The sequence below is a fragment of the Oryctolagus cuniculus genome, chromosome 13, assembly GCF_051225735.1.
Source record: "Oryctolagus cuniculus isolate XC-2025 breed Fujian yellow rabbit chromosome 13, ASM5122573v1, whole genome shotgun sequence".
NCBI classification, from domain to species: domain Eukaryota; kingdom Metazoa; phylum Chordata; class Mammalia; order Lagomorpha; family Leporidae; genus Oryctolagus; species Oryctolagus cuniculus.
In genome coordinates this window covers 41,705,604-41,717,964 of record NC_142879.1, presented here as the reverse complement: position 1 = coordinate 41,717,964, position 12,361 = coordinate 41,705,604, and the positions used below count along the sequence as shown (strand labels likewise).

General features: G+C 40.0%; 1 protein-coding gene and 1 long non-coding RNA gene across 4 annotated transcripts in view; one reads left to right on the top strand and one right to left on the bottom strand.

Annotated features, from left to right (window-relative positions):
* Positions 1 to 12,361, top strand: part of ITGA8 (integrin subunit alpha 8) — a 192,194-nt gene that overhangs the window by 134,142 nt on the left and 45,691 nt on the right. Inside the window, exons 23-24 of the mRNA XM_002717427.6 lie at positions 644 to 724; positions 10,843 to 10,948. Coding sequence (XP_002717473.3) covers positions 644 to 724; positions 10,843 to 10,948 — 187 coding nt within the window. The remainder of the gene's footprint in view (positions 1 to 643; positions 725 to 10,842; positions 10,949 to 12,361) is intronic.
* LOC149122567 (uncharacterized) overlaps positions 1 to 12,361 on the bottom strand; it is a 37,871-nt gene that overhangs the window by 19,366 nt on the left and 6,144 nt on the right. The window lies entirely within an intron of this gene.

Genomic DNA, 12,361 nt, shown 5'->3' with positions numbered 1-12,361 from the left:
CCATCGGCTGAGCTTCTAATTCATTCCCCACTCCTTGCCCTGGTCAGCCAGTGACTATGAAGTGAATGTACACATATTTTAATAGCAATCCAAGAAATAAACTGTAAGGAACATAAGAATGCTGCCAAAACAATGTATGGTATTATGCATTCCAGAGCCAAATGCAGATACTTTTTCGATTATGTGCCGCTCTGGATTATTGATGCCAGTTCCCCTCTTGATTAGCGTGGAAAATCAGGAGTTGACTGTGCTGTCATTTCCTATTTGATGGGCAGCGAACATGATGCACAGCGATGTTAAGGAATTTGTCCAAGGTGGAAGTTGGAAAATGAACTCAGTGCAAGGTCTCTTTAGTTTAGCCATCAAAACAACAACAACAAAAATGTGTTGGCTGCTCTAGGTATCCGTTGTATTTCCAGATGAAATGGAAGGTTGCTTTGTTACCACTGATCATAAAGGTTCTTAGCATTCCCTGTACCAATGCTTATGATTCTGTAGAATAAATATACCACTGCTTTGTGAGTGATCAGGTTAGCTGTGTATGGCACTCTTGTGATATATGGAATGTATTGTGATAATATATATTGTGATAAAACCTCTGAGTTTATTTAAAGTATTTAAATTACTTGTCATTGTCTTTTAGTTCCAACAAGGACAATCCAGACAGCAATCTTGTGAGTTTGCAAATCAACATCACTGCTATAGCTCAAGTAGAAATAAGAGGGTAAGTAATATAAACAAGGGATTGTGGTAGCATAAAAAAGATTCCTGTATGTGAAGAATTGCAACATACTAGTATAAACTAGACGGACTTTTCCTAACGCATAAGAGGTCATAGTTCACTTTGTTTATCAATTTTTATTCTTTTCTACTCAACATTAGCTTCCATTGTAAAGAGAGTAAACCCTGTAAAATGAATTAATTCTTTCTTCCCCAAACTGCCAGTTCAATAATCAAACCATAAGAAGCCAGATGAAATAGACAACCATGATTGCCTGAAAAAATCTCACTCCTCCAGTGATTATTTAGCATAATGACAATTTAGCCCTCACTGTACCACAATCTGAATTTAATAAGAGGCTGACTCTTAGATGTGTGGGCCAATGGAATCCACATTTTCTATCTTGTTCCTTCGGCCCTATTGTTTGAGGAAGGTGCCAGTAAGCAATCAGATGAGAGACAGGAAAAAAGTGGTCAAGGAAAAAGGGTTGGAATGACTACCAGCTGGAAAGTCCATGCCTGGGAGGGGAAAGAAATGAGAAAAGGATTGCATGTAGTTCTTATCTTGCACAAATGTGGACTTCTGGGATGCTGTTAGTACAATTCTGGTTTTTCCAGTACAATCAAGGACTTGGCTAAAAATGTCTACTGGTGTTTCGGACCAAATATCCTTGGGGTTCCAGAAGTCCTGGTTCCGTTCCTTTCCCATAGGGCTTGAGTGGCTCACGTTCCTCCATGACCACAACTGGATTTCCACATGCAGGGCTGCTGTCACTATGGGCTCCCTTACCCATCCCGATGCTCTCCCTGGGGCCCTGCCCTGCTGTCCTGGAGCCCCGGAAGCTTCCCCTACTGGACTAAAAAAATAAGAAGAATGCCTCACATCTGGTGTTTTCAATGTGCTCCCTCATGTAATCAATCCTTGTGCAAGTGCAAGAACTGTGGCCCAGAGAGTTGCAGATTACACGGCTAGAAAACAGGGAACTATAAAGTAAATAGAACTGCTTCCTGTCTGCAGACTCCTGCTCAGAAGTGATCATGCCATCTGCCATGAGATCGTCTTTTGATCCTTATCCACTTAAAATTTCACATATGCATCTGTGATTTTTTTTATTCAAACAAGTATTTTTGAGATTCATTTATTTTAGTGCATGTGCCTGTAGTTCATTCAGTTTAATGACAGGAGAGAATTACAGGGGCTGGTGCTGTGGTGTAGGGGGTAAAGCCACCGCCTGCAGTGCCTGCATCCCTTATGGGCGCTGGCTCGAGACCTGGCTGTTCTGCTTCCGATCCAGCTCTCTGCTATGGCCTGGGAAAGCGGTAGAAGATGGCCCAAGACCTTGGGCCCCTGTACCTGCGTGGGAGACCCAGAAGAAGCTTCTGGCTCCTGGGTTTGGATCAGTACAGGTCCGGCCATTGCAGCTGTTACTAAAAAATACCAAACTCTTTTTCAAAATAGTTATGCCAAATTACTCTTCTGTGAGAAGTAGGTGGGTTTCCATTGCTCTGCATTATCTACTAACTCTCAAAATCCAGTTTTTAAGTTTGATCCAGTTTGATGGATAAGAATTAGTGTGTTTGATTTTCACTTCTCTAAATCCTAAATGAGATTAAACAGCTTTATAAAATACATTTGTTGACTCTGCATTCTTCCTAATTGGGAAAAATTTCACTTTTTATTTTTTGTACATACTTTACTGACAGGATTGGCTTTTTCTTATTAGTACATAGAAGTTCTTTTATATTCTAGTATTTAGACAGTAAACCAATATTAATTACTCACATTGCAAATATCTTTTCATAGCTCACAGAGTTTGAAGAGCTTTTTTTTTATTTTTTAAGTCAGGTTTAGGCTGGATGTTGGCATCCCATACTGGAGTGCTAGTTGAAGTCCCAGCTGCTCTGATTCCAATCCAGGTCCCTGCTAATGTGACTGGAAGACAGCCCAAGAACTTGAATTCCTGCCACCCACTGTACAGACCCAGATGGAATTCCTGGCTGCTGGCTTCGGCCTGGCCCAGACTTGGTTATTGCAGCCTTTGGGGAAGTGAACCAAATGGCGCATGCGCTCTCTCTCTCTCTTCCCCCCCATCCCCTCTCTGTTTCTGTCAATCTGCCTTTCAAATAAATAAATCAATTTTAAGGTCAGGTTTATTGAGGGATATATTACATTAAATAAAATTCACCTTTTGAGATGTCCAGTTTGAAGAGTGATGATACCACAGGAATATTCAGCAGAGAGCAGTAGCCTCACCCTAAGTAATTACTTGGGGCTCCTTTGTAGTGAACCCTTCTACCACCCCAGACTCCAGCGACCCTGATCTACTTTCTGTCACTGAAGTTTTGCCTTCTCCAGGACATCATCTTCCAGTTTTCCTTTGCTTAGTGGCTAGTGATGCTGGGCATCTCTTCAGTGCTACATCGTCATCAGTATCTCTTTTCAGGTGAAGTGTCTTTCAAATCTTACTATTGGACTTTTGTCTTTATATGATAAAGGTTCTTTCATAATCTGCTTATGAAATGATTTATCAGATATGCATCTTCCCACTATTTTCTTCCAGTTAATGGTCTAAATGTTTTGTATTTTCTTAATTGTGCTGTTGAAAGAGCAAATGTCTAAAATTTTGATGAAATTCAATTAATCTTTTATGGTGTGTGCATTGTTTGTCCTAAGGAATATTTGCCTTTCCAGTGTTACAAAGATTTTCTCCTATGTTTTCTTCAGGAAATTTTATAATTTTGGGTTTTACATTTAGGTCAAGATTAATTTTAATTTTTTTTGACAGGCAGAGTGGACAGAGAGAGAGAGACAGAGAGAAAGGTCTTCCTTTGCCGTTGGTTCACCCTCCAATGGCCGCCACGGCCGGCGCACCGCGCTGATCCGATGGCAGGAGCCAGGTACTTCTCCTGGTCTCCCATGGGGTGCAGGGCCCAAGCACCCGGGCCATCTTCCACTGCACTCCCGGGCCACAGCAGAGAACTGGCCTGGAAGAGGGGCAACCGGGACAGAATCTGGCGCCCCAACCGGGACTAGAACCTGGTGTGCCGGCGCCGCTAGGCGGAGGATTAGCCTAGTGAGCCATGGCGCCAGCCTAGGTCAAGATTAATTTTAAATTACATTTTATATTTGGTGTTGAGGTAAGAGCCTGTGTTCATTTTGCTGTGCCATTTGAGGAAAAGACGACCATTTTCCTCACTGAATTCCTTTGATACTGTTGTTGAAAAACCAGTTGCTCATATCTGAAAGTTAATTTCTTGATTTCCTATCCTGCTTTGGGGATCTATATGTACAAATCTTGAAATGCAGAGGTGTATCCGAGATACAAACTCACAAGCTGTAGTAGCTATTTTGTTTGTTGATTTCCTATGTAATTATTATGTTGTCTGTGGATGAAGACACTTTGTGTTTCTTGCTTTCCAATCTATGTGTGCAAAAGTTTGGCCCGCTAGAATGTTAGACCACCCTCACTTCTGCACCAACTGCAGCTTCAAGTGGTTCTCAAAATCAACACCAGCCAAAAATTCACAAGAACGACTTGCAGAAGCCACTGAACACTATTATACTCACAGTTACAGTTTACTACACAGAAAAGATTCAGAGTACGATCAGCCAAGGGAAGTGGTACATAAGGTGGAATACAGAGACTTGCCAAAAACAGGGCTTCCGCTGAGATCTGCTGTGATGTTAGGACATGCTGTGTTCCTGGTGTGGATGTGTGACGATATCTATAGCCTGCACCAACTAGGGAAGCTCCTGCCCGCCTTGGTGCTCACTGGGGCTCCGTTGCACCAGCATGACTGATTATCAGTCCATATAACTGATCTTACTTTCCAGCGTGGATGCTGTGATGGACCGAAGGTCCCGTCCCGAAGCGCGCCGTCCGTCTCTCTGGGGTGGACAACGCCAACCTTAAATCATATTGTTAGAATATCTACTGTGACCCAAGACCCCAGGCCAACAAAGGCATTCCTAACAGGCATAAAGTTCTGAGAGCTTGGAGAATATGCCCCCAGAAAGCGGAGACAAAAGCAAGGCCTCTTCTTGGGAAAGGTTAAATTATTTGTTATACATACTTAACATTTCTTGTTCTTATTTATTTTTCTTGCCTTATTGCATGGACTAGGACTGCCAATGCCAGACTGACTAGAAATGGTGAGAGCAGAGATCTTTGCCTTGTTTTCAATCTCAACATCATTTAATCTTTTACCATTAAGTTTAGTGTTCACTACAGGGTGTTTGCAGATGTCCATTGTCAAGTTAAGAGTGTTCCCTTTTATTTCTAGTTTTCTTGAGAACTTAACATAATTATGTGTTCAGTTTTGACAAATACTTTTTTCTGTGCCTATGAACATGATTGAGTAGTTTTCCCTCTTTTGTCCATTAAAATGGTCAATGGATTAATTTTTGGTTTTGAATTTCAAGCCAAACTTTCATTCTGGATAAGAAGCATAGCTAGTCATGACGATTATCCTTTTTGTACATTCTGGTATTCCATTTGCTAAAATTTTGTTTGTGACTTTGGAGTCTGTTTATAAGAAGTATTGATTGGTGGTTTTCTTACAATGTCCTTTTCTGCTTTGGGTGCCTGAAGAATACTGGCCCCATAAAATAAGCTGGGAGCATTTCTCCCTGTGCTCTATGCTCTGGGAACGTTTGTGTAGAATTGATCTCACCTCTTCCTTAAATATTTGGTTAAATTCACCAGTGAAGCTGTCTGAGTCTGGAGTTTGGGGGATGTTTTTATAGGAAGGTCATTAGGTAGAAGGCTCTTCATATTATCTATTTCTACTCTATTGGGCTTTAGTAGTTTTTCATTCAAGAAATTTGTCTGTTTCATCTAAGTTGTGTGTAGGACCATAAATCATAATGTTAATAATGTTTTCTCATTTTCCTTTTAACATCTATAGAAGATTTCTAATGATATCCCCTCCATTGTTTTGCTACTGACAATTTGTATCTTTCCTTTTTTTTCTGATCAGTTTATTGAGAGGTTAGTGATGTTTTTGTTCAAAGAAACAGTTTTTGGTATAATTCCTTTTTTGTTCTTTTTCTTTTTTACTTTTGTTTTTGTTATCTATTCCATTGGTTTTGTCTTTTCTTATTTTTTTAATCTCCCTCCTTCTTTCCTTATGTACATTTTTCTCTAATAGTTGTTTTAACAGCATTCCCAAATGTTGATCTGTTGGGTTTTCATTATGACTCAGTTCAAAATATCTTCTAATTTCCTTTGTGGGTTATACTTTAAATCATAAGTTGACTCAGGGTAAGTGACTTATTTGATTTACAGATCTTTGGAGCTAATATAGATGTTTTATTTTTATTGATTTCTAATTTCATTCCGCTATCTCTATCTTGATGAGAAAAACACTGCTTTAAAAAAAAACTGAAGAAGAAAACACAGCATTTTTTTTCATCATCTTATTTTTAAATGTTTTTAAAATTTGCAACTAAATGTGCATACGCTTTTGTTTCTTTCTTTAAGCTTGGTTTATCACAGTTTTGTTAACCAAAAATAAGTTGGAACTGTTTCTTAACTCCAAAACATACTCAAAATTGGGAAATGTTTTTATTCAATAAGACGTAATTCAGCTCATGGCAGCTAAGGGCTTACTCTGTTTATATTTTCACATATTCATTTTATGAGATTCATATTTTGAAATGTATTTCTGCCATCATAATAGAAAAGAAAGAAATATCTGTTTTTGCCAATAAGCAAAACAGATTATTAAAATGGTGTTTCTCATGTGGGTGCAATTATTTTAATTGCTAGATTAATGCTCAACAATTGACCACAGTTTATTCTCTAAGACAGTGTTAAAGCTCTTTTTGGCCATTTTACAGGATATAACTCTTTCCTCCAAATATGTAGCAAAAATACTGACTGCCAGATTTAATCCTGCAAAGAACAGCTACTATGTTGAAAATTCTGCATGTACAGTCTTTAGGAAAATCTCCTTGAGTCAATTGTATTTATTCAAGTTCTTATGACATACTACGTTACACAATTTATTTTTATTTTCTGTTGTTTCAAAGTTTTTCAAAAGCTAAAGTGGGTTCATTTATTTGAGTGGACAAAAATAGTAAGAATCGTTTCATCAGTTTCAAAGCTAGACAACATCAAAATTGTCCTTAAACAGATTTACATGCCATTTTCTGATACATATGATCACTTTAGCATAGTTCGTTATTTTCTATTAGAAGTAAATTTGGCCACAAGAGGCAACACCACATGTATTCAGCATAGCAAAATGGCAGCCTTTCTAAAAGAATCAGGATTTGTATTAAGAGAGACTGCAATCATGACCAACCAAGCTCTTCATAGGATACCATCTACATCAGGTGCAACCAACATTCTTCCAATATGTGATAAAGGGGAGGTGTTGATTTAGGGTTAAGAGGATGTAGAAACAAGGTTAGGAAAATAGGGTTCACACAATGCTGCCAAATCCTCAGATTTGAACTTCCTGATATAAAACAGACTTTTAACTTACCGAAAGCTCAATCTCTTTATTCCAGAAAGATGAAAATTTAAGTTGATACAAAATCTATATATGATGTTTCTAATGGCTTTATCTGCAACAGCCAAAACCCGAAAATAACACAGACCTCCTTCAGTGATGAATGCTTAATTAACATTCACATCCATACCACAGAATATCATGCAACAACAACAACAACAAAAGGAATGAACTACTGACAAATGCAACAAACTAGATGGATCCTCAGAGAAGTATGCAGAGTACGAAGTCAGTCCCCAAAAAGATTACACACTGCTGAAATAACAGTTATAGAAATGGAGACGAGAGTAATGGTTGCTAAGAATTAAGGACAGAATGGGGCACAGGGAAGTGAGTGTAGCTAAAAAGGGGATTTTTGGGTTATAGAAATATTCTGCACCTTGACTATCTATGTCAGCAGTCTTATTGTAATATTACATACAATATCACATTTTGGTTTTGTAAAATGTTATCATTGGGGAAAACTGACTAGAAGGTACTTAGCATCTCTATGTGATTTCTTATGACTACATGTGAATCTACAATTATCTCAAAATCAAGTTCATTTTTTTAAAAAATGACTCCCTTGGCCAGCACCGCGGCTCACTAGGCTAATCCTCTGCCTAGCGGCGCCGGCACACCAGGTTCTAGTCCCGGTCAGGGCGCCGGATTCTGTCCCGGTTGCCCCTCTTCCAGGCCAGCTCTCTGCTGTGGCCCGGAGTGCAGTGGAGGATGGCCCGGCCCAGGTGCTTGAGTCCTGCACCCGCATGAGAGACCAGGAGAAGCACCTGGCTCCTGCCATCGGATCAGCGCGGTGTGCCGGCCGTGGCGGCCATTGGAGGGTGAACCAACGGCAAAGGAAGACCTTTCTCTCTGTCTCTCTCACTGTCCACTCTGCCTGTCAAAAAAAAAAAAAAAAAAAAAAGACTCTCTTGCTTCCCCCAAACTCCCTTCCTAAAGCCTGTGGCTAGCTAGCATTGACAGGACCCCCATCTTCTAACCCGAGGGTCTATGACCCTTGCCTTAGGATGGGAGACTATTCAGTAAGGATCTGAGATTACTGCACTGGGTTTTCCCACAGAGCAAAGCAGTTGATCATGTTCTTCTTTGCTTGCCTTTTTTTTTTTTTTTTTTTTTTTTTTTTTTTTTTTTTTTTTACAGCAGGCAGGCAGAGTTAGACAGTGAGAGAGAGACAGAGTAAGGTCTTCCTTCCATTGGTTCACCACCCAAGTGGCTGCTACGGCCGGCACGCTGCTGTGCCATCAACCTGAAGCCAGGAGCCAGGTGCTTCCTCCTGCTCTCCCATGCAGATGCAGGGCTACAGCAGAGAGCTGGACTGGAAGAGGAGCAACTGGGACAGAATCTGGACCCGGACCGGGACTAGACCCCCGGGTGCCGGCACCACAGGTGGAGGATTAGCCTAGTGAGCCGCGGCGCTGGCCACGCATCTTTCTTTCTAAGACACTCCCTTTGAACTCGGTGAACAGTATTTCGCTGATTTTGTTGGGAGCCATTCTTTGTCATGGATTCTCCAGATGTGACTAAGTCTGCAACGGGGCAGTAACTGCATTTTGTGAGTCATACTTTTTGAATGATTTTGGCATGCCCTGTGCCAGATTGGAAATTTTTTTCATGGATTCCTATTTCATTTTTTGTTACAGTTCCGCATCAGGAAGTTTCAGCGGTGTTTACTAAGTATCACCAGAGTTTAGGGGCCCCGAATGCCATTACACATCAGTAGTAGAGTACATGGTACTTAGAAACCTGAGCACTAACCCTCACTAGAAGCTCCGCACTGTTTCCCTGTTCACCAGTTTTCCTTTCGTGTGTAAAAGGAAGTGTTTTGAACACACTGTCTCCATACTATCTGTTAAAGTCTGAAGATTTATGATTCTGTACTCTTGGGGGATTTATGACCAGTCCTAAAGGACTGATGATCACAAGAACAAAATTTTTCAAAGAAAATGTTTTCAGCTCTTTGTTCTGTGTTCTCTGTGTTAAACCAAAAAAACACAGTTCAGTGCTGTGGTGCCAGGCTGAGAACTAAGTAAAGCTTTGGGTCATGCAGCCATTGAGACACTCAGGACTGGGAGTCCAAGGCCTCTGGACTTCGCTGTGATGAAAGCAACCTGCCATATGCTATGCCCTTCTCATGGGCCACCTGCGTCAGTCCCTGCATTTGAGTTGAACATCATGCAGTCAAATCAAGGAGGAAAAAGGGAACATGGCAGAATGTCAAGCAGCTAGGGAGGGAGAGAATTTAGAGATGTCAGCCCAGCAAAGTTGTGCCTTGCCCTTTGTATGGAAGAATTGCGCGTCAAAATGTAGGCCAAAGGCTTTGCAAGTGAGCAACATTCCTGGGTTGTCAGTTTTTAAAATGTACTTTTCCCACCCACCTCTGGAAAACAACACAGCCATGTTAACTCTGACCAAAAGCTTGTGAGATGTTTTCTAATCACTTGCAATGTACAACCTGAAGAGGTGATCGTAGTTTTCCAGAAGAAGAAATAGAGAAATGTAGACATTAAATTACTTGTTCTAGGGTCAGAATTTAACCTAATAAATTTTGCTGTCTGCTTTAGAAAAAGATTACCCAGGAGATGAGATAGAAAATAGTGTTTGAAGTTGCCAGAGGCTGTGGTATTTATCAGATGCCCTTAAAAAGGCATGTGAGGCCTCTGATTGCCCAAAAAAGATGTTTTCTGCTGAAATTGCTTTTAGCTGAAGGTATAGGAATCCTTTTCAAAATGACTTTCACCTAAAAACTGATAGAAATCATTGTTTTTTGAGAATTATCCATTTCAAGAGTTTATATAAATGACAGTTTGATTTGTAATCAGCTTTTCTTATGCAGTAATTTCATGTATTATATGTCATCCATCCAATTCTAACTTTCTAGGTGTAAGTTGAAGGGAAAAATACTCATATGTCAAGTTAATATCCTAGCTACTTGGTTAATATCCTACCTGCTCCCTCTCTTTCTCTCCATAAGACAAGTCTAGAACTCAGTTACACTTCATTTTGTTTTGGCTCAGGATCTGGCCTTGTGAAAGGCTTGACTGCGTTAATGGGAAACCAAAGAAGGCTAGGAAGGAAGAATGAATATACAGGGGTCACTTTCTACTCTGAAGTCCAACCAGAAGCTTCATTTCTTCACAATCGAACATGTAACTCATCAGAATCCTAGATTTTTCCACAAAAAAAGTCCCATTTCTTCACATATCTTAAAGCAGGGATTATACAACCTGTCCACATACATTCCTACACCCACAGGCAGTCCTACGCGTATGCACGTGCATACACACACACACACACACACAAGGATAGATGGATGGATACGTTTATAATACATGGTCAATTTTTTTGTCTCAAGAGTGGGCTCGGTTCTGCCCCCTAGTGTCTAAGAGATGAAATGCTCTGGAGGGCAGTCATTTAGAGCCTGCAACAGGTGTTTCAGACCCTTCACTATCACTTTCATTATTTTGCTTTAGCAAAACAGCATCACTTCCAGCATTTTTTCCATGTCGCCTCATCTTCTGAAATAAATTGGGCATCAGTTCAGACTAGTACAATATTCTTTACATGGGCCATCCTCAGCAATTAACACAACGTTCTCTGTTGCAGAGTCTCCCACCCTCCGCAGATCATCTTGCCCATTCATAACTGGGAACCTGAAGAGGAGCCTCACAAAGAGGAGGAAGTTGGACCACTGGTGGAACATATTTATGAGGTAGCCATTGTCCATGTGGAAGCTGTGTTAGGGGATTACTGCTATGCTGTCCCCTACTGAACTCCAAATGATATGTTTTAAGACACCAGTCCAAGCTCTGAGCTTTATATGCCGGCTAGATTTGTGCGATTATGTATCATATTGCAATGATTTCTGTTTCCTGTTAAGTAACTGCAGATATGGTCACTTGCTCCTCAGTTTATCTTGCTATGTTCTTTTTTTTAAATGTTTTTTATTTCCTGTCTTTTTAGTATTTAGACAGTCTAAGCAAAAAATGGCCAGCTCCCTAGACTTCATTTCTTCCTACATTTTCAGATTTCCTTAAAACCCTCCCATCTCTTAAACTGAAGGTCACCAACCAGAAAGTCCAGCCAGAAAATTTTATGAATTACTCAGTATTGTGCCAAAAAATGCATATATAGTATGTGAAATAGGGGGCCAGTAGACATGTAAGAATAAATTTACCTTTTATTCAAATAATCAGAATTAGGAATGAATGACTTATTCTGAGCCTGAAATAGTTCATTGATCAATAAAATATTTTCCAGAAGCAAACCAGCAACAGATGAAAAAGACCCAATGTTCCTTTCCAAATTTAAATGTTAAATTGTGCATAGGGAAAAGTTATTGACATCTCCTGAAACACTTGTATTTTTCAGTTAGAAACCAATACATAGTAATTGGTGAGTTTGGTAATTGTTGACGTTTTCATTTTTTTTTTTTAAATAAAGTCACTGTTGTCAGCACAGCACAGTTATTCCTATTCATTTCAAAGGGATCAGGAGTGGAACCTTGGTAAAACAATGGTCCGAGGCATTTTGTGTTTGAAGATCTTTCGATGAATTTCTATGTTCCTTTCCTACACAACTCATAGGACCCTTCTAATAATTCTGCTTATGACTTCACTCAAGCTACCAAGGACATGAATAGCATTCTTTAGGGTTAACAATAAAACCATTTCAAAACTGATGAGCTGTTTACATCCACAGAGAGGAAGTCTCAACTCCTGGGCCATGTTCACAGAAAAACCTCCACCATCTGCCAACCTGCAGTGCAGTTTCGGAAGCCCCATCCAAAGCTGGATCAAAGCTTTGCCTTAAGCTCGTCTGATAGCAAAAACGATAACACAGTCCCAAATCACTGGGATTATGAACCTCACTGGGGGGAAACAAACTGTCGAATAATTTATTAAAGTTTGTGTGTGCTGTTCCTGCTCAAGAATACTGAGACTTTATAAAGTTGGAAAAAAAATCGGACTCAATCATTCCCAGGGCAACCCTGCTTCTAATCTTAGCATCAGTGGATCATAAAAGTTTAGGGTAATTACCAGTCATGCCGAAAGCAATCATCAAATGCTTCCTACATATTAATGTCATGTCTCAAAATAATGTCAGGAATGTCATGCTTTTGGAA